This window comes from Nycticebus coucang, chromosome 4 (genome assembly GCF_027406575.1).
Source record: "Nycticebus coucang isolate mNycCou1 chromosome 4, mNycCou1.pri, whole genome shotgun sequence".
In the NCBI taxonomy this organism is placed as follows: Eukaryota; Metazoa; Chordata; class Mammalia; order Primates; family Lorisidae; genus Nycticebus; species Nycticebus coucang.
In genome coordinates, this window is record NC_069783.1 from 93,699,732 (window position 1) to 93,721,895 (window position 22,164).

The 22,164-nt window shown below is 39.2% G+C and overlaps 1 protein-coding gene across 3 annotated transcripts; it reads right to left on the bottom strand.

Annotated features, from left to right (window-relative positions):
• Positions 1–564: 564 nt before the first annotated feature.
• Positions 565–21,479, bottom strand: TXNDC9 (thioredoxin domain containing 9). 3 transcript variants are annotated; one of them, XM_053588384.1, is made up of 6 exons: positions 21,257–21,430; positions 17,507–17,723; positions 12,581–12,699; positions 9,461–9,715; positions 6,733–6,869; positions 565–901 (listed from the first exon to the last, which is right to left on the bottom strand). In XM_053588384.1, exons 2-5 carry the CDS (start codon positions 17,693–17,695, stop codon positions 6,752–6,754), a joined length of 681 nt encoding a protein of 226 aa, XP_053444359.1. In that variant the 5' UTR covers positions 17,696–17,723; positions 21,257–21,430; the 3' UTR covers positions 565–901; positions 6,733–6,751. The 3 variants fall into 3 exon arrangements, with proteins under 3 accessions (XP_053444359.1, XP_053444361.1, XP_053444358.1); XM_053588386.1 differs by lacking the exon at positions 565–901 and adding an exon at positions 17,949–18,124 and having other exon boundaries at positions 3,674–6,869; positions 21,257–21,431; XM_053588383.1 differs by lacking the exon at positions 565–901 and having other exon boundaries at positions 3,674–6,869; positions 21,257–21,479.
• Positions 21,480–22,164: the final 685 nt, after the last annotated feature.

Consider the following 22,164-nt stretch of genomic DNA (forward strand, 5'->3'; position numbering starts at 1 on the left):
CATAAATACAAATAAGACAATTGTTTAGAATAAGAGATCTCTGAAGTTATTTTTTAAGCTGAAGAGTCTTTAATTTAAAGGATCCATTTTGACCACTAATTTTTAATGATGAATTTAAGAACATTCTTCTAGACAGACTCCCCCTTCTCCATACAACTGAGAGGTTTCTCCAAGACAAGATTCTTCTTATAACATAGAGAAAGCTGACCAAGACCCTTGAAGGAGCCAAAATACCTCTGAAGAGGCTAGACAATCTGGAGAAGGAAGAGGGTGCTGCGTGCACTTTTAATACTGACCAGGACATATGGTTTCAGGAACTTTTTTCTACTGTAAACAGGTCCAAACACCATGGATCAACAAAATCCCACTGGTAGGGGCAGTGCTAGGAATGCCCCTCAGTCCAAGAGAACTGAGCAACCAGTAGGGCATGTCTCTAAGTCTGCCCCACTGGTTAGATGCCATTTAGCAGCAGGCAGGTGACTGTCCCCCAAATTGTTGCCACCCAACCAGGTTCATCTGCCCACTGCCCAAGAAAAAGCCAATACATGGAGACAACAGCAGAGTTTACAGAAGAGACTTTATTCCACATAGCACTAAGTGGGGAGATAGGAAGAATTTCTTGAATTTGCCTCCCTGAGAATTTGGGAGACAGGGTTTTTAAGGATAGTTTGACAAGCAGGGGATTAATCAATTAGGTTTGCTAATTGGCTAGGCTTGGGGCAACATTATAGGAGGGCAGAAATCATCTTCTTATGTTGTTTCAGCTCCTGGACTCACAATTCCAGTTGAGTCGGCTTCTTGGTTTGGGGTGCTGGTCTCAGCGGGTTCACCAATCCACTGGAATGCAGGGCCTGGAAGACATCTTAGAAACTACCTTTAGGGTTCCAAAAGGTGATGTTGTCTATGAAGAAAAATTAAAAATCTTTACAACTACCAGCTATGCAGAGAAAGTTAAGAATATTTACAACCATCAGTTGTGTGACTCCAGAATAGCAATTATATTGATAAGCAAACCAGGGGACACTGACTATTATCAAGCAAATGAGGGGTTAGTGGCTGATTATCATTATTTTTAGCTAATCCTGTTTCTTTACTGAGTTTTGGGGCCCTTACTCTAGTTCTCACCTTGCACCTCTTTATCAATTTGTATGAATTGGGGAGGATTGTTTCCTTCTCTATGTTATGAAATAATTTCTGCAGTACAGTACAAATTTTTTGTAGGTCTGGTAAAAATTTGGGTGTAAAACCATCTAGTCCAGGACTTTTGGGGGGGGAGGTTTTTTATTGCTATTTTTTTTTTCTTTTGAGATACAGTCTCACTCTGTTGCTCTGGGTAGTGTGCCATGGCTTCATAGCTCACAGCAACCTCAAACTCTTGGGCTTGAGCAATCCTCTTGCCTTATCCTCCAAAGTAGCTGGGAATACAGGCGTGTACCACCACTGCTGGCTAGTTTTGCTAATTTTAGTAGAGGTGGGGTCATGCACTCCTGAGCTCAAGCAATCTGCCTGCCTCATATTTGTTCCATGTTATTGGTCTATTCAAGAGTTCTATCTCTCTCTAGGGAAGGGGAAGAATTTCTAGGGAAGTTCCCAAGAATTTGTCCAATTTCTTAGTTTTCAACCTTATGTACATAAAAATTTTACAGAATTCAAAGATGATATTTTGTTTTCATGGTGTTAGTTGTAACATCTCCTTTTTCATTTCTGAGTGAGCTCATTAGGGTCCTTTCCTGTTTCTGGCTAATCAAGCAAGAGATCTGTTGATTTTGTTCATCTTTCATATTTCTTTTCTTATACTAGATTTAGGATTGGTTTGCTCTTCCTTTTCTAATTCTTTGAGATGATTCATTAGATTGTTGACTTGTGAGATTTCTATCTCTTGGATGTGGACATTTATGGCAATAAATTTTCCTCTTATGGCTGCTTTTGCTGAATCCCTCAGGTTTTGATAATGTGTGTTCCCTTTGTCATTTCAAAGTATCTTTCAATTTCAATCTTAATTTCCTCCTTGCCCCACCTATCATTCAGCAGTAGGTACTTGGTTTGTATTCTCTTGTCCATTCATCCAATCTATGTCTCTTCAGTGGGGAGTTCAAGTTGTTCACATTTATTGAAAAATTTAGTAAGTGGGGTAGATTTTGTTCATCCTGTCATGTAGAACTTTTTGCTTTGTTTTACCACTTGAATCATTGTGGTATCTGAGCACTGACCTTCATTTTTTGGTACAGTTTACACTGGGGGGTGTCTATTTTGCTAGTCCATTCATGAAGCAGTTCTGAGCACTTCCTGGGGGGCAGGTCTGGTCTTGACAAATTCCCCTAGCGTTTGCCTGGGAAAGTCTTTATTTCTCTCTCCTATAAGAAACTTAGTTTGGGGCTTTCCAAAGGCGCCACGCGTACCTGTCTGGAGCCTAGACTGGGGGCAGCACAGGTCTAACACATAAACATGTATTGGAAAGGAATTTCTCCAAGGTCCCTTAGAGCAAAGTTAGATATTTTTAAAATCCAGAATAACAGTATTTACCTTATGATTGTGTAAGCCATCCACATTTAATGTTACAATTGACATGATTAGACGTATATACATCATTTTACTTTTTGCTTTCCACAGATCTCACATCTGTTTTGTTCTTGTCTTCCCTTTCTGGTTTCTTTTGTACTAAGGGAGCACCGTCTGGTGTAATGTTTGAATTCCTAATGATTTTTTTTTTTTGTATGAATTTCTTTGATTCTTTTCCTACTGGTTATTCTAGCTCTAGGACCTACAATACACATCTTATAAAATCTACTTTGAGTTTATAGTAATTTTATTCCAGTGAAACATAGAAATACCACTCCTAAATAGTCCTATTCCTTCACCTCCTTTTTTTTTTTTTTTTTTTTTTTTTCTGTAGAGACAGAGTCTCACTTTATGGCCCTCAGTAGAGTGCCGTAGCATCACACAGCTCACAGCAACCTCCAACTCCTGGGCTTAAGCGATTCTCTTGCCTCAGCCTCCGAGTAGCTGGGACTACAGGTGCCCACCACAATGCCCGGCTATTTTTTTGGTTGCAGTTCAGCCGGGGCTGGGTTTGAACCCGCCACCCTTGGTATATGGGGCCGGGGCCTTACCTACTGAGCCACAGGCGCCGCCCCAATTTGGAATAGTTTTTTTTACAAATTAATGCATTTCAAAATAGTGGAAGATAGAGCAAGAGTATATAGCTCTTTATATTTTTTATTCACCATCTCTTGTTCTCTTATCTGTGGATTCACTGTTGCAACACAGCTTTACTCTCACCTTTGTGTTTCTCACAAATATGTATTTCTATTTTATAGGTACTATGCTACCATTAGAACTGCTTTAAAATCACCTGACTAAAGAAAAATAGGTAATTACAATGTCTAAAAGTCCCTACATAATTACATTCATTAGCATTTCCCCATGGAAGATTTAGATTACCGTTGTGATCTCCCTTTTCAGCTTGAAAAACTTCCTTGAAAAAAAAAAAAATATATATATATATTTATTTTTTGGCAACAGAGTCTTACTATGTCACCCTCAGTAGAGTGCTGTTACATCACAGCTCACAGCAACCTCAAACTCTTGGGCTTAAGTGATTCTCTTGCCTCAGCCTCCCAAGTAGCCAGGACTACAGGCACCCACCACAACGCCCAGCTATTTTTTGGTTGCAGTTGTCATTGTTGTTTAGCTGGCCCGGACAGGGTTCAAACCTGCCAGCCTCACTGTATGTGGCCGGGGCCCTACCCACTGAGCTACGGGCACTGAGCCTTGAATAATTTTTGTAAGTCGGGTTTCCTAGGAACAAAATTCTTCCACTCCACTCACCTGCTTAATAAAATATCTGAAAATGTCAGCATTTTGCCTTCATTTCTGACAAGTTTGCTAGATATAAGATTCCTGGAAGACAGGCTTTCCTCCCTCCTGCCATCTTAACGTCATACCTCTGCCTTTAAGCCATTGTTTCTGGTTAGAACTATTAATGGGGTTTTCTTAGAAGCAATGAGTGACTTTTAGTTTTTCCTCTTGCTGTTTTTAAATTTTTTCATCACTTTTTACTTTGATATATCTAGGCACGTATTGCTTCTTACAATTTGTCAGTCTTCTTGGATTAATGTTTCTCATCAAATTTGGTATTTTCAGGCATTATTTCACCAATAATTCTCTGCTTTTCTCCCTGGTAACTCCTGTACATGTTGATATTCCATCATTCCCCCCAATAATCCTTTCTTAAAGCATGAATGATGTTCATGCTTTCTGAGAAAATTTTTAGTTCTTTTTTCTCCTGTTCTATGGATTGCATTTTCTGTAAGTTTGCCGATTCTTTCTTCCATGAGCTCAAATCTATCTTTTTAAGACAGAGTCTCACTTTGTTGCCCTTGGTACAGTGCCATGTTGTCTAAGCTCCCAGCAACCTCAAACTCTTGGGCTCAAGTGATTCTCTTGCCTCAGCCTCCTGAGTAACTGGGACTACAGGCACCTGGCACAACCCTCAGCTATTTTTAAGATGTGATGTCTCGTTCTGGCTCAGGCTGGTCTTGCACCCTTGAGCTCACCCGCCTCAGCCACCCAAGTGCTAGGATTACAGGCATAAGCCACCGCACCCAGCCTGAATCTATTGTTGAGCTCATACTTTTAAACTCCAGAATTTCCACGTGGTTCTTTAAAAGTAATTTTTCTCTTTATTACTAGTACACATATACGATGGAATCTGTTTGCATCTCTTCCTTTACCTCCAGCATGCTTTCCTTCATTTTTATTTTTTTGAGACAGTTTCACTATGTCACCCTTAGCACAGTGCCACGGTGTCACAGCTCACAGCAACCTCAAAGTCTTGGGCTTTAGCGATTTTCTTGCTGCAGTCTCCCAAGTAGCTGGAACTACAGGCACCCACCACAATTCCCGGCTATTTTTTTGTTGCAGTTGTCATTGTTGTTTAGAAGGTCCAGGCTGGGTTCAAACCTGCCAACTCCAGTGTATGTGGCCAGTGCTCTAACCACTAAGCTACAGGCGCTGAGCCTGGTTTCCTTTTTTTTTGAACCTACTGCACGGCTTGTAATTTGTTGTTGAGGTCAGGCTATTTTTGATAATAAAACAGCAGCTCTGGGTTGTTACCTTTCCCCTGCCCTGGGCCCCCAAGCACCTGGCTGAACTATTTCGGTTAAGTCCATTTACCCTGGAGTGTGCAGCCTCTGATGTTCCTCCTCAGCATTCAGTAGGCATGTGCAGTCACCCTTTCTTCTAATCCCGAAGCCTGTGGTCTGACAGGGCTCTCCTTTACTGTTTCTTGTTCTGATTTCCTCAGCCCTAGTTGGTCTGCCTTTATTGTTACTACATCCTGCTATCAGCACCCACTAATCTGCTAGCTAACCTCTGACGATATATGCTGCACAATTTAACACAATTTAGGCTTCTTCACAGTATCTTACTTAGTATACTATTTTTTTCAGGCTTGTTGTAACCCTAGGGCTCTTATTAGCCACCTTTGTCATTCTTTAAACTTTTCATCGGTCCTCCATTTTGTTAACACTTTATCGTATTTGGCAGCATCTTTCCACTTGAACTTCTCCCTCATTCTGTTCTCAACAAAGTCCCTTTCCAGAGTGCTGTTTTTATGGTGTGCCATTCCCAAAGGACAGAACATCCGTGCTATTGCTCCAGAGCTAGGAATGGGGATAGTAACCTGTTTCTCTGGAGTGGGGGAGTGGGTGAGAGCCTCTGGTCTTCTCTACTTGCCTCTTCTTGCCATGGAACACTTACCTTATGAATAAGTTGGGGCAAAAGAAATTAAGGCCCAGTATTCCAGTCCTGGGTTAGTTTCTGTGCTACAAGTGGGTACTGAATATAGGAAGGAGTTCCAGACCTCTTGGCTACACCTGGTTGGAAAAGAGCTTTTGCAACGCAGAGGTTGGGGGAATGAGAAATGCTGGTAGTCTACTCTTCTAGGGCACAAATCATAGCCCTAAATTGAGGACTAGAGAGAGGGAGTGGAGTCATGGCCCAACCACCACAGAGACTATCTTACCACGATTTAGTAGATTTTCTTGAATAAATGTTTTTGTTTGATACATGCTCTTATGGCAATTTTCAGAGACTTTATACTATAAAAAAATAATAATTTAAAATTGATAGTTGTTTTACTGCAGAGTATCAGTGGCGTTCTTTATGCTATCATTCCAAAAGTGTTTCCTGATTACTTTCAAACGAATGTCTTAAAATATAAGCAATCAGGACCCTTTAAATAAGGCAGTATGTTCACAACCTGCTGCCATCAGCTGATTCACCATCATTATGTAGCATCCAGAATAAATAAGCAATTCTTTAATAGTTAAATATATTCCAGAATTGAAGAGTGTTTATATTAATTCATATACAAGTGCAGTGTATAAAGTAAATAATGTTGACTAAGAATTAGTCTTGAAATATTTTTGAATTTCTAATTCAATGGATTAAAAACACAATTGTGAATGGTATAACCACATTAAGAATCATATTGTGATAAAATCATATTCTCAAAAATAGAGAATCCGGACCCTTCCCAGGTAATATAAGAACTCAGAAGTTTTTCTTAACTTAAACATGATGCCACACAGAAAACAGTAAAGATGACCTTCAATGTGATGCAACTGTATAAAACTTTAGCATGTAAGTATTAGATGTCCAATGTACAAAATCAACAAAATTTAGAAAAAACACATTTAGATCTGAAGCAGAAATAAAAAGACAATTTACAAAGTGTTGTAACTGAGCTCTAATCATCATCAGAATCTGAATCATATTTCTTTCCTCGGAAAGTTTTCTTTTCCAGCTTTGTAAAGTTTGTTCCAAATTTCTTTTGGCTCTGAAATGGTGGCTCCATTAAATTTCCACTAAAAATAAAAAAGAAATGGCAAGGTTTTCCATTACTTATGATTTAGTACAGCTGGTATACTAAAGTGCACAAAATTCTATTTTTTTCTTCCTCCCTCTAACATATAGAATAGAGTAAAATTTGTTTTAAATGCTGCTAAGGAAAAGGTAGAATGTCCATATTAACGGTTAACAGCTTTAAACCTTACTTTGTACTACTAAATATTTTCAATGTTTTTCCCCCTCTTATCATTAATTACTGATTAACATTTTATAGAATGTCTAAGAATAGAATCTCTGACCAAGAAGCAAAGAAGGAAGTCAAAGCATTTTGGTTTCTTGGTTCTATAAATGCTGAGGCTGTATTAGATACTCTTTTTATTCTGAGAATGACCAGACAATGCTACTCTATTTTTCATACCCTGTCATGACTGGTTTGATCTTTTAAACATTTCACATTTCTTTTTTTTTTTTTTTAAAGTATTTTTATTTTATTTTATTTTTTGGAGACAGACCCTCATGCTGTCGCCCTGGGTAGAGAGAGTGCCATGGCATCACAGCTCACAGCAACCTCCAACTCCTGGGCTCAAGCGATTCTCTTGCTTTTGCTTCCCAAGTAGCTGGGACCACAGGCGCCCGCCAGAATGCCCGGCTATTTTGCGGTTGAGCCCTCATTGTTGTTTGGCGGGCCAGGCTGGATTCGAACCTGGAAGCTCAGGTGTATGTGGCTGGTGCCTTAGCTGCTTGAGCCACAGGCGCCAAACCCATTTAACATTTCTTAATGTTTAGATCTCTCCAGAAATTAACAAAATTCATGGAATTCATTATCATTAATCTGGGATTGCTATGAAACTGTTTTCAGTGATGCTCAAGAAATAAACAAACAGTTTTCATTTTTCAAAAATATCTGGGGAATATTCCTAGCATCCAGATGTTGGTTTTGAAGGATCAATTGCCACTGAAAGAAGTATGGCTCCTTGGAGAAAACAGCTGATTCCAGGCAGAGCACAATCTAAGAGCCCCTAAAACATCCCATCTGTATCAAAAAGGGGTTACAGAGACATGTCAAAAAAAAAAAGCCATCATGAGAGGGGTTCTCAAAGGGCAATATGAGCTTCAAAGTTAAATAAAAAAGCAAATAAATGTGGGAATTGGAAAAGTTCTTCATTAAATCACCATTTAGCCTGACAAAGAAATGGTTAACCTAGTGTTCAGTTAGCAGAAATGAGACAAACCATCACATGCCTCTTGATATGATGCATCAAGGAGAAAAGATACAACATTTCTTCCATAATGTGCCTGTCAACAATGTATAATCTAAGTCAAATCTAAGGAATTACTAGGCAAAGCCTAATTTGCCTAGGGGATATTCTACAAAATAACTAGTTTGTATTCGTCAAAAAGCCAAAGTCTTGAGAAACAAAGACAGTGCAGGTTAATGGAAATTAGAGACACATAACTAAATGTGACACCTTTTTTTTGGTATGGAAGATGTTATTGGAACAATGGTAAAATGTGAATAAGGTTATAAATTACATGGTAATTCTTATTTTAATAATGGTACTGTGACTACGTGAAAAAAAAAGACCTGTTTTTAGGAAATACGTATGGAAGTATTCAGGAGTAAAGGGACATCACATCTACAACTTCTGTTCAAATGGTTCTGAAAAAATATTTATAGTATCCAGAAAGAGAAGGAAAGTGGGTAATATGGGCAAATGGTATACGAGAATTCTTCACATTAGTTTGCAAACTATTTAAAGTTTGAAATCACTTCAAGATATATAGTTTTATTTAATAAATACTTTGTTAATATTAAGAACACGGAGCTGATTTCTATAACACAGGAATGATTTAGGCACGTCTAGGAGAGTAAGAAAAGATAGAAGGGGAAATGGGGGAGAAAAAAGATGAGAGAACATTTTACTTATTGGAAGAGACTATAAATCTGGAATGGTAATTTCACAATTGTACCCATCAGTTTTGCACATCAAAAACAGGCAAAAATAGATGATATGCTCTGATTTATAGAATTAGATAAATTATTTGTGTAGAGAAATAAGACAGATGGATGAGAAATGGAAGTTGGATTTTGGATTGTTTTCAAACTGGCGCTGTTCTCCCCTGAGTAACATAAGCTAAGCTTATGTATTTATCAGATTCTACAAGTGAGACAGAAATTATCTACATTAAAAACCTAATGCTTTAAAATATAACTGTCTTTGCAATTTAGTGTCTTTAATTTTTAGATCATTAAAGGGAATCACATAAATCAGTTTCACTCTGAGTAATCTGGCTTAAATAGTAGAAGAGTCAATTCTGGAATGCCATTTAACGCTTTCAAATTAATACAGAATTAGCTTCAATGCATCTGTTAAGTCAAAAACTTTAATAGTCAAGGTTACTCCAAGACTTAGCTTTATTTAGAAATCTGATTTTGCTGTAAGATCATGTTAATAATGTACACTTTAAGAAATACGCTTTCCTTTAAGAAACTTTCTATATTTTAGACAAAAGGTCTGAAATTTCATAAAATGTTAAGATGCAAAACTCTTTAGAAGTATCAACTAGCTTTGAATTAAAATAAATACATTATTTTGCTAAAAGTTACCTGTAATTAAGAATACCGGCGCAACCAAGCCTCCATTCTAAAGTTTCTGTGGTAAAGTCATCTGTATTTCCTAGATCAGTAAATCCAACAACATAATCTTGTGTTTTCCCATCTTTTACCAGTGCTAGTGTGGGAATGACTTTGATACGCAGTCTCTCACAAAGGAAAGGTGCTTTTTCCACATTCAGTTTCAAAAACTTGGTCTCAAGGTGTTTCTTGGACAGTATCACCAAATGTCTGTCTAGTATTTTACACCTGTAAGTAAAGACACATAGAAAATCAAAAGCTAAAACCACAGATCTCTTTCTTTTAAAATAAACATTATTAGGTACACCTAATTTTATAGTTTTCCTGTGTAAGTCTCATAATTTGGCAGCCAATCAAATATGATATGCTTGTATCAGATAACTTCATTACTAGGTCAGAGGTTAGCTGCCTTTGAGAGGCAGGAAAACAATCTAGCATTCTACACAGTAAGATTTGCCCTAATTATCTTAAAAAACAAAATATTAAATATATGCTTTAAGTCATAAAGGCAAGTTAAGTTGTCATGTTCATGTAAGAACAAAAAATTAAGATTGTTATTTTCCTTATGCCATGTTTTCTGGCATCTTATACAGGAAGCCTAAAGAGGGGCAGATCTGAGCTTGACAGAACTCAGAAGAGACTTCTAAGGATTAGAAATGCCATATTTTAAGTCATGAAGAAAGGTCCTAACTGTGCAACTCTGACAGTGAGAAGCACAACAAGCACTGCCTGGGCTATAGTACCATGCATGGCCTTAGCCTAGCCCACAGCAACCTCAAACTCCTGGGCTCAAGTATTCCTCCTGTCTCAATCTCCTGAACAACTGAGACTACAGGTGCACACCATCATGTCTGGCTAATTTTTTTTTTTTTAAAGTAGAGACGGTGTCTCTCTTTGCTCAAGCTGGTCTTGAACTCCTGATCTCAACTGATCCTTCTGCCTCTGCCTCCCAGAGTGCTAGGATTACAGGCACAAGCCACAGCGCCTGGCTGCCACTGCACTAGCAGGGATGACAGAGCAAGGTTCTTGTCTCAAAAAAAAAAAGTATCCTTATAAGAAGAGGAAGTGAGGCCAGGCACGGTGGAGGCAGGTGGACTGCTTGAGCTCAGGAGTTTGAGACTAGCCTGAGCAAGAGCAAGACCCTGTTTCTACTAACGACAGAAAAATTACCAGGCATAGTGGTGCACACCTGTATATAGTCCCAGCTACGGGGGAGGCTTAGGCAACAGGATTCCTCAAGCCCAAGAGTTTGAGGCTGCTGTGAGTTATAATGCCCTGGCACTCTATCCAGGGTGTCAGAGTAAGAATGTCTTGAAAAAAAAGTTATGAATGTTCCAGAGATAACGCACACGAAAGTATCTGGCTTACTAAGTGCGAGGAACTCTGCTAGACATTTAAAAGTTAACAGGATGCTTAAATTTTGACTTTTCAGTTCTGTATGAAAGCAAGTATTCCTGGTGCTTCATGGTTTATACATGCGTCAATATATTTACTGACCACCTACTTTGTGTTGTTGCTTTAGGGCTACAACCCACAGCATATAGTGGGGTGCACTACAGGCAAATGCCCTGCCTTTACAAAACTAATACTCTAGCTGGGGAGGACATACAATAACTGAACAAACAGCATCAATCTTACATACTGATAAGACAGCAATATATCACCTCATCATACATGTTAGAGGTTGGCAAATTGAGGAATGTGTGTCTTATGGACAATGATAGTGTTGTACCACGAGGGTAGGAGGTTTCCTTGACACCCTTCAACCTTCCTAATCCCTTCTCCCACTTTTCCTTTCAGGGAATAATCATCTCATTATTCTGATTTTTATTCTTAGTCAATGAATTCAGGGCAAGCAATCACTGAAAGGTGTTAACTGTGAATAATGAAGCTGTTGGGTTGTGAGGCTAAGGCAAGTGCCAGGCAAACTACAGAAATGAGAGAAGAGGGCAGGGCTGAGACAGCAGTGGACCAGTGACTCTACACTACAGTAACTCAACACCAGAAAACTGTCGGAACTCCAGGTTTGCTATCATCAAGTTTTCTGATTTTAAAGAAAAATTCTGAAATGGGGTATAAAGTATGGGTTACCTCTCAACTTCCAAATGCTGGCCAAATCAAATTTTTGGCCTTTCTCTGCAAAAAGAAAGGCTTGAGTCCTCTGGTTTAAGATATACCCTCTATTTTCATATTATAAGGGAACTGCTTTCTTAGACTTGCAGACCTGGGTTTCTAATTTCTAAGTGAAATTATTTCTCTTTCCAGCCAAGTCTGGCAGTCCCAACTATCCTTCTGGTGAAAGCGTTGGCCAAGCTATTGTCTCCCGATCAAAGTTATTAGCTAAGAAAGAAGTGACTGAATGAACACTAACTTTGAAAAGGCTGGCCTTATGATGCCCATATCATAACGTTAAGGAGGAAAAAAGCAGAAATAATCACCATTGCGCTGGTAAGAATTTTAAGTGTACATTTTCTAAGATTTTTTTAGAGTTAGCTAGTGGAAATACAAGATAATTCAGAAAACACAAGCCATTTATATGGATATAGTATCTTCAATAACATTCATTTATACTTTTGCATGTCACTGGTTTTTAAGATAATCTTTAAAATAACTGTTTAATGTACTGAAAAGAACATTAAAGAATAAAGTACAGCATAATGAAACAACTTAGAAGTTTTTTCAAGTTTTCTAATTTCTCTATTAAGGCAGTATACCGCTATCTAAACATTATACAGACATACTATATATATACATATATGCATACATACAAATATATTTATTTTCTTTTTTTGAGACATAGTCTTACTTTATTTTCCTCAGGAGAGTGTTTTGGCATCATAGCTCACAGCAATCTTAAACTCTTGGGCTCAAGCTAGCCTCTTGCTTCAGCCTCCGAAGTAGCTGGGACTATAGGCCCCCACCACAATGCCCAGCTATTTTTTTAGAGACAAGGTCTTGCTGTTGTTCAGGCTGGTCTCAAAGTCTGTGAGCTCAAGCAATCCACCCCCCTTGGTCTCCCAGAGTGCTAGGATTACAGGTGTGAGCCATTGCATATATATATATTTTTAAAAGGTATGGTGGAAACAAAGTTACCTGAATGTGGAGTCTCCATAGAAATGGCAAACAACTTTTTTACTCTCCTTGACTTCTTGAAAAAAGTCTCTTTCGCTAGGGATTTCTCTATATTCCCCATGTCCTTTGGAAAGCCATTCCTAATTTGGAGAGAAGTAAAATATTATTATACATGTGAAATGTCTCTTTCAATATCATGTGACATTTTAAATGTCCAAATGACCATAATATTTGGAATGTTTTATAATGAAGTTGATTTATCTTATAGAGAAATGAATTCCCTTTAGTGGTTTACTACCCTAGGTTTCTAGTGTCAATGTAAAACTAGGCTATCAGCAGTGACCATCTCCACAGCATAGCATGAATTTCAAATAATCACCTGTGTCAGTAACTTAAAATATTTAATTTCTCAGAACTTCCAAAATAAAAAATTTAGACTTTAGAGACTTATTCACTTAACTCTCAACTCTAATTATACATTCTTAAAACCATGTTTGATCCAAGTTCTGACAAAACTTTAAACAAAAATGCTCATGAAACAAAGCCAGTTAGTCTTTGGAAGACAGGGAAGCTACTATATATTTAAAGCTCAAGAGTCTTGTGTGCTTTTAATGACTACCTTAGAGAAGCAGGTACCTCTTGGATACTGGCCACCAATGGGTAGTGTCCTTGGAGAAAAAGGAGTCTACTCACATGGTGTCCAGAAACAATAAAGATCTCATGTCAAATCCTACTTCCAGAATCAATCCTTATCAAACAAGTCTGACAGACCTTTCAGCTTCTTAAACCTTTCTAGTAGCAGGAAGTTTATCACTTCAACTGGAAGCTCATTTCCTCTATCAGGCTGCTGGCTTTAAAGAAAAAGAGCTTTGGGCTTGCAGGCAGAAGTCACAGATTTGAAGACCTATTCAACCACTTATTGGGCTATGAATTCTAATAACATTTCTGAGCCTTGATGTCCTCATTTGTAACTAGATGTAAAGCAACTACCTCACTGGGTTGTTATGAATATGAAAATATTAAATAAGACAATCTACAAGAATACACCCAAAATAGTATCTGGCACATGTGCTTAAAAAAAAGCATCTGTACCTGGGAGGCAGGTGGATCACCTGAGCTCAGGAGTTTGAGACCAACCTGAGCAAAAATAGAAAAAAATTAGCCAGGGGTTGCGGTGGACGCCTACAGTCCCAGCTACCTGGGACGCTGATACAAGAGGATCCCTGGAATGCAAGGAGTTTGAGCTTGCTGTGAGCTATGATGCCTCGATACTTTACCAAGGGTGACAGATTGAGACTCTGTCTCAAAAAAAAAAAAAAAAAATTCCGTACTCACACTATCTCATTTTTAGGAAGGTCTTCTCACACTGAATATATTATAGCTTGAAATAAGATTAGAGAGCAAAGTTTTCTCTTTCACATGTCACTCCTTTAAATATCCTAAGTCTTCCCTTCTCCATACTATAAACATTTCTAGTTCCTTCTGTTTCTCATATAAAATGATTTCTAGTCTTTTTATTCTTCTTGGATGTTCTCTGATTTACCTATGTCTTTTAAAAATATAGCAGTGGTCTAAATCCAACCCTCCAGAAGTGGTCTAACCAAAAAGGGCCAGAAGTGCCATCTCCACTCCTCCTCTGGACTTCAGCTAACATGGCCCAGACTATGTTAATAGTTTGGGTACCCATTTCACATCAGTTCACATCAAGCTGCTGTATAGAAGGCCCTGTTATATTCTCCTTATGTGAAATTTCTATGCATGGCTTAAACTCCCAAATATACTTCCTTAATGGTATGTGACAGTTCATAACTGCTTTCTTGCCTTACCAACAGTAGGAGCCCCTGAAAGTGTTTATTTTTTAAAAAGCTGCTATTTCATAATTTATTTTCATGTGTTTAACCAAGAGGCTGAAGACCTGACTGAACCTGTCTAAGTTCCTTTGTGGGAGGTTGTGCCTACTCTGAACCTCCACTAATGCTCAGCACCCCTCCTCAGACACTTGCCACACTCTTGTGCTCTCAGCACAGCTATTTGCTCTGCTCCTTACCTAAGTGCTAGAGCTCCAGTTGCTGTCACAGTAAAAGGGTGCCTGCCTGACCAAGGAATAAAGATTAGCATAAACCTATTAAGTGTTGAGTGTAAGTCACTGCATATAGTGTTTTCCCAATGCCCTTGTGGATCAGATAATCAAAAGTACTGTATAATCCACAATACTCTTTCAAAGAATATTTATACAAACTATAAGGGTTTCTTGCCTGCTTCAACAGAAAACACTTTAATAGACTGGGCACAGTAGCTCATGTCTGTGATCCTAGCACTCTAAGATGCTGAGGTGGGTGGCCTGCTTGAGCTCAGGAGTCTGAGACCAGCCTGAACAAGAGTGAGACCCCATCTCTCCTAAAAATAGGAAAAAAATAGTTGGGGTTTGTGGTGGGTGCCTATAGTCCCAGCTACTCAGGAGGCTGAGGCAAGAGGATTGCTTGAGCCCACAAGTTTGAGGTTGCTGTGAGCTACAATGACATCACAGCATTCTACCCAGGACAACAGAGACACTGTTTCAAACCCCCACCCACCCCCAAATCCCAAACATTTAAATAGAAAAGAACTATTAAAATGCAATGAAAGAGACCAAGTGCAGTGGCTCACACCTATAATTTCAGCATTATAGGAGGCCGATGAGGGAAGACTGTACAAGATCAGGAGTTATAAGACCAGCTTGAGCAAGAATGAGACTCTTTGTCTCTACAAAAGAAAAAGAAAAATTAGCTGAGTGTGGTAGTACATGTCTATAATCCCAGCTACTTGGGAGGCTGAGGCAGGAGGATCACTTGCGCCCTAGAGTTTGAGGTTGCAGCGAGCTATGATGCCATTTACCACTGCACTCTAGCCAGGGCAATAGACAAAAAACAAACCAACAAAAAGAAACAAAAAAAGCAGCAGTGAAGTTCTAAACTAAGACCTCTGAGTTAATCCATGACAAATTCATTTTAAATTGATTTATATGTTAATATAATAATTTAAAAAGAGCCTAAAGCCAGCTTTCTTCTTTTGGTTATTAATTATAAATAGGAGCAGTCCCTGAGTATATCTGACTGATATATGACTTGCACCTATAAATGGAGATTATTTTAGGTAATAGGTAAATGTACTTTTTTTAACTTACACACAAATTCAACTTAAGAACAAACCTATAGAAGCTATCTCATTCATAACCTGGGGACTGCCTGTAATCAGACTATTGTTAAAACCTGCCGATAACTTCGTTTACAGCATTATTTAACATATGTTCCTTATTGTTAATCAGGTAGATTCAGTCTTTCTCCAAAAATATACTAGTTGTGAAAAATTATTTTTATAGTCAATTTTTATTTAATTCATTTATCATTATTATTATTTTTAGAGACAGAGTCTCACTCTATCGCCCTCAGTAGAGTGCTGTGGCATCAGAGCTCATAGCAACCTCCAACTCCTGGGCTTAGGTGATTCTCTTACCTCAGCCTCCCGAGTAGCTGGGACTAGGCGCCCACCATAACACCTGGCTATTTTTTTGGTTGCAGTTTGGCTGGGGCAGGGTTTAAACCCGCCACCTGGTATATGGGGTCAGTGCTCTACCCACTGAGCCACAGGCACCGCCCTATTTTACTTTATTTCTTTTTAGAGACAGGGTCTCATTTTGTTCCCCAGGCTAGATTGCAGTGGTACATCATTCAAGTCTTACTGCAGACTTGAATGCCTGGTCTCAAATGATCCTCCTGCCTCAGCCTCCCAAGTAGCTTGGGACTACACGTGTGTGGGCCCATGTCCAGCTAATTTTTTTTGAACAGTTTTGTAGACATGAGGTGTCACTATATTGCTCAGGCTGGTTTCAATTCCTGGCCTCAAGTGATCCTCTTGAGCTCTACTCCCAAAGTGCTGGGGTTATAGCCACTGTGCCTGGCCTGAAAAACTATTTTTAACTGCACATTAGCAATTAGTAGTGTAATAGCAATTAATAGAACCTAAACATATATTATTTTAAATCCCATAATCTATCCTCTGCTTACTATTGAAGTATTAAGAAAAGCAGACTGTTTTCTAGATAGGGTATATTTCAAAGCCATATAATATACCCCATTTTAGAAAACTACAAATACAAAAACTAGAATTCACACATACTATAAAATATTCTTTCCTTTTGTATCAGAGAGAGACCTCAGAAACATAAACAAAACTCCATTTCTTCACAAAAGTTAAAACTCATGTTTTAGTCACAATCAACTGATAATGTACTTCTATGCAATGTAACCCAATGGAAACATTTTTTAATCAAAATTCAATTTATAGAATTTAACTCATTGGTTTTGATTGGATTTTACAACTATGAGTTTCCTCCATAATCACACTCTAAGAAGCTAACAAAGATAGAGCTGTGTCTACCTTTCTTTGTGATTCATTATGTATTCTTTTGAATAAATATGCCATATTATTAAATATTACATTGGAAATGCCTGAAATAATTTTTCTTTTTTGAGACAGAGTCTCACTTTGTTGTCCTCCATAGAGTGCCGTGGCGTCACAGCTCATAGCAACCTCAAATTCCTGGGCTCAAGTGATTCTCTTGCCTCAGCCTCCCAAGTAGCTGGGACTACAGGCGCCTGCCACAACACCTGGATATTTTTTTGTTGTTGTTGCAGCTGTCATTGTTGTTTCGCTGGCCCAGGCCAGGTTCAAACCTGTCAGCCTTGGTGCATGTGGCCGGTGCTGTAACCACTGTGCTACAGGCACGAAGCCATTGAATGTGTCTTTAAAACACATTTTTCCTAGGCAGGTTTTTAACAGTGAAACATTGAATTAAAAAAAAAAAAATTCCTAAAAACGAGGAAGGAAATGTAACTACTACAGCACATATATATAAGTTGTTGGGAGCATACTGTTATAGCAATTTCAGAAAGAGGGCAGAGCGGTTACTTGTTTCTGCTGTTGAGCCTTCCTTAGTGCCTCAAGTCTCTTTTCTTTGAGGCGTTCAAGTTCATCCTCATCCATCTGATCCAGTTTCTGAATTTCAGAATCCAAATGTTCTTCTACTTGTTTGGTAGTCTGAAGCAACTGATTCTCCAAGACTTTTGAAAACATGTCAACAGATGTGTCAGCTTCCATTCTTAAACAGTAGAGTTTAGTCTTGGTGCTGGGGAGGAGGTTTCCAAAATTAAAACAAAACAAAAAATGCAAACAATAAGCAAAGTTTTCTCTTCCATTTTCTAAAATTCTAACAAGTATATAATGTGTATTCCACAGAGCAGTCTGCTGACATCAATCCAAGCACTTGATCTTGGGCTTAGAAATTTTAATTTACATGTCTTTAAATTTATTTGTCAATAGATTGTAGTCAAACCACTCAAAAATTACTTACAGCAAGCATTTGGGGTGCTTTTGATCCAGTTTGGGTTTAACTATATTAAAGCCAAGACAAGTCTTTAAGACTCTCACCAGACCACAGAGAAGTGAGTTGTGGAATTATGCCCCATGATACATATATTGACAATCAGTATTCTTTGCCAAAGGAAAAGGCAAACAAAGCAGAAAAAGCTGTGAACAATAGTAAGGTATGATTAATGAGGTTTTACCTATACATATATGTATTAAACTTTAACAGAGTAGAGTTGAGCAAAACACGGATTTTTTTTATAGTCATTGCCCAAATCAGTTTCATCTAATTCCCAAGGTAACTCATTATAATTTACATAAAGAATATGCCTGGTGTTCCGCACCATTAGGTTTATTCTTGTTCTCCTAATACCTAACAAAAAAATCTACAAGATGGGCGGCGCCTGTGGCTCAAAGGAGTAGGGCACTGGCCCCATATGCCAGAGGTGGCGGGTTCAAACCCAGCCCCAGCCAAAACTGCAAAAAAAAAAAAAAAAAAAGAAAAATCTATAAGACGAGGCTGCAGGTGGTAGCTCACGTCTTAATCCTGGCATTCTGGGAGGCTGAGGCCAGTGGATTGCTTGAGCTAAGGAGTTCAAGACCAGCCTGAGCAAGCTGAGACCCAGTTTCCACTAAAAATAGAAAACACTAGCCAGGTGTGGTGGCAGGCACCTGTTGTCTCAGCTACTCAGGAGGCTGAGACAAAAAGATGGCTTGAGCCCAAGAGTTTGAGGGTGCTGTGAGCTATACCCTATAGCTATACCCCAGAGGCACTGACTGAGACTCTGACTTAAAAAAAAAAAACAACAAAAAACCCAAAAAACCCACAAAACTATGAGTCAGCAAAATTGATAAATTGATAATGGTTTCAATTTACACTTAGAATTCTTAACTTTGACATAAAACAGTCTAATATTCCAAATATATTTTTAAATGTTGATTTTTTAAATCATCATTACTTTTCTGTAATGTGTTTTAAAACAGAACTTAGATTTAGATTACAAAGGAAGATCTCAATCATAGTCATTGCTTAATGACTATAATTCTGAAAAATTTGTCACTGGGTGATTTCATCATTCTAAGAACACCACAGAGTGCACTTACACAAAACTAGAAGGTACAACCTCTTACACACCTAAACTGTATGATACAGCCTACTGCTCCTAGACTACTAACCTGTACAGCATGTCTGTCCTGAATACTGTAGCAACTATAATATAATCGTAAGTATTTGCATAACTAAGCATATGTAAACAGAAAAGAACAATAAAAATACTGCATTATGGCTCGGTGCCTGTAGCTCAGTGGCTAGGGCATCAGCCACAAACACTGGAGCTGTTGGGTTCGAATTCAGTCTGGGGCCTGCCAAACAATGACAACTACAACAAAAAAATAGCCAGGCCTTATGGTGGGCACCAGTAATCCCAACTACTTGGGAGGCAGAGGCAGGAGAATCACTTGAGCCCAAGAGTTTGAGGTTGCTGTGAGGACGACATAGTGAGACTCTGTCTCAAAAAAAAAGGCATTATAATTTCACGAGACTAAAATGTCCTTAGGTAGCACGACTGTATACATACATATATATGTGTATATATACATATATATAACTTTTTTTTTTTTTTTTGAGAGTCTCACTCAGTAGCCCTGGGGTTGAGTGCCGTGGTGTCATAGCTCATAGTAACCTCGAACTCTTGGGACTCAAGTGATCATCTTGCCTCAGCCTCTCAAGTACCTGGGACCATAGGCACCTGCAACAACACCCAGCTAGTTTTTGTATTTATAGAAACAGGTTCTCACCTTGCTCAGACTGGTCTGAAACTCCTAAGCTCAGGCAATCCACCATTCTTGGTCTCCCAGAAGGCTAAGATAACAGGTGTGAGCCACTGTGCTGGGCTCTACTAGCAACAGAGAGCAATTTTATGTGTATTCCTGGGTTATTATCACAGAAATATAATTTATAATTTGCCTATCAAGGCATGAGGCTGTTTTGCAAACACTATTGAAGCAGCTTAAAAATCTGAATAAACTGTAAACTTTTTTTTTCCAATTTTTGCCCTTTTTTTATTTCAAATTAATATGAGGACCCTCACAACGTAGGTGCTGCTATTAGATGTTAGGCTTGTAAGCAGGTAAGGGACAACTGTAAACTCTTTCACTTAAGTTCTAACACAGATCCCAGCCCACACAGACCCTCCATAAATTTTGAACTAATGAGAGATATTCTTTTTGTAAACTTCGCATGGATTTCTTTTTCCTTATAGGAAAGCAACTGAAAAGCCTACTTGATTTCATCTTTGTATTCCTAGAGGTAGCAGTGCTTAGAATACAGCCGGTACTTAATAAATATTTGTTTAATGTTGAATGAACATATGAAGTTTCTGCTTAAATTACTGTATCGTTAGGTTTCAAAAGTACTTGAGTTTAAAACACCAAATTGATGCTGGGCACAGTGGTTGTTCATGCCTGTAATGCCACAGGAGAGACAGAGGTGGGAAGATTGTTTGAAGCCAGTTATATGAGTCTAGTTTGGGCAACACTGTGAGACACGGTCTCTTAAAAAAATTTTTTTAGGAAACTGTAAGCTCCTCAAGTACTATAAAACTGGAAAGCACATGTGTTTCAAATATAATTGAAATTTCTACATTCCCAAGAAAAATAGAAGACTGAGATCCTCAGGGCACGGTCAAGATGGAGAAAACAAGGCACCGACTTGCATGTCAGAACCTATTCTCGCCGGAGGCATAGCGGATGCTTTTCACTGGAGTTTTATGGGATGAGCCCAGAATTTAATTTTGGGATAACACAGAACAGAAGCTATTAACAAGAGCCGTTTTGGGTGCAAGTATTACTGGTTACTGCATCGAGAAAAGGGTAAGGAGATAGTGTTCAGGCCCTGCTAACTTTTTATTCAATCCACAGTCTCTGGATTGTGGAGTCTTCCTTTTTACAGCTCAACTGGAGGAGTGGGAAAGGACACCGCCGTGTCCTCGAGTTACCTAACCTTTTCTTTGATACCCTTACAGGCACCCGCCCAAACAACCAAGGGGTCTCGTCCTGAACTGCACCCAAGAGCATTCTCGCCATTCCCCGAGCCCCGGGGTACAGAAGAGCGCACAGTTCCCACCGCCCAGACTTCAACGCCTCCTGGGGCGCATGCGCCACAGCCCCCACCCCCGCACCCACACCCTCTTCGGGGCCGCGCCCCTCCCCCGTTCTGACCAGACGTTGAACAGCGGGATATTGACCAGTCCAGGGACTTGGTGGCCGGTCTTTCCACATCACCCTCTGCCTCACCTGAGCTCTCGGTGATGCCTGAGAAGTGGAAAAATCAGCTGCACCAGAAGAGCGGTCCACTCTGACTTCAGTCTTGGAGCAGCTGCCGGCGGCTGCGAACCGGCTGTCACTTCCGCCTCCTTATTGGCTGCGAATCTCACGCGATACCACTTTCGCTGCCCGACGAAGGGGTGGCCGACCGTGCGGCTAGCACTTCTGCGCGTGCGCTTCTCCCCAGAGCCCGGAACCCGAGGCTTCCGATCTTTTGCCTCCGTTCGGGTAAACTTCTTGGATGGAAAAGCCGCAAAGTATGCTGGAAGTTGTAGTTTCTTAGCTTACAAGCTAGAGTTGTCGGACGCACTCATAACGTTAAATTGGAAATGAAACAGCTACAATCTTGTTCAGAAGTGACGCTCGAACTTTGTTTCCATTTTCAAATTGTTCATTGAACATTTTCCTTTTTTTATAACGTTAAGGCAAAACTTATACAACACTGTGAATTTTTGCGTTATTATAACTTATAATATCAGCGCCCAATTCTACACATTTTCGCCACCCTTGTAGGTTCCCTTATGACTTCTCTAAATATAGGAATTTTAAGGACTTCCTCTTGCTTTGAATGTAAAGATTAAGACTCATATAGGAAACTGATGGGTATGCCCTTCTATGTTTTCTTTAGTGACTGTACGTATTTCATAATCCATGAACGTTACTGAAAAGTCCCAATTTCATCCTGGATTTATCCTGGGAAACCCAGAAGGCTCTGATTGGTGAATGATGGTCCTTTACAGAACTTGGTGCAACCGAGAATACAAAGGTATGAGGAAGCTCAAGGTCGGCTTCTGAACCGAATGTCAATGCCCTCACGGGGAGGGGGCTGACGTGGAGAATTGACAACCTCTTTGTCCACCTCCGGGTTCTAGAACCTG

What these genes read in the sequence shown, in the direction of transcription:
- TXNDC9 (XM_053588384.1), bottom strand. Translation starts at nt 17,695, where the DNA reads ATGGAAGCTGACACATCTGTTGACATGTTTTCAAAAGTCTTGGAGAAT. An exon ending in AGGCTCAACAGCAGAAACAA is followed by an intron (nt 12,700 to 17,506) that starts GTAACCGCTCTG and finishes TCTCCAAATTAG; the next exon opens with GAATGGCTTTCCAAAGGACA. An exon ending in TATGGAGACTCCACATTCAG is followed by an intron (nt 9,716 to 12,580) that starts GTAACTTTGTTT and finishes CTTTACTTACAG; the next exon opens with GTGTAAAATACTAGACAGAC.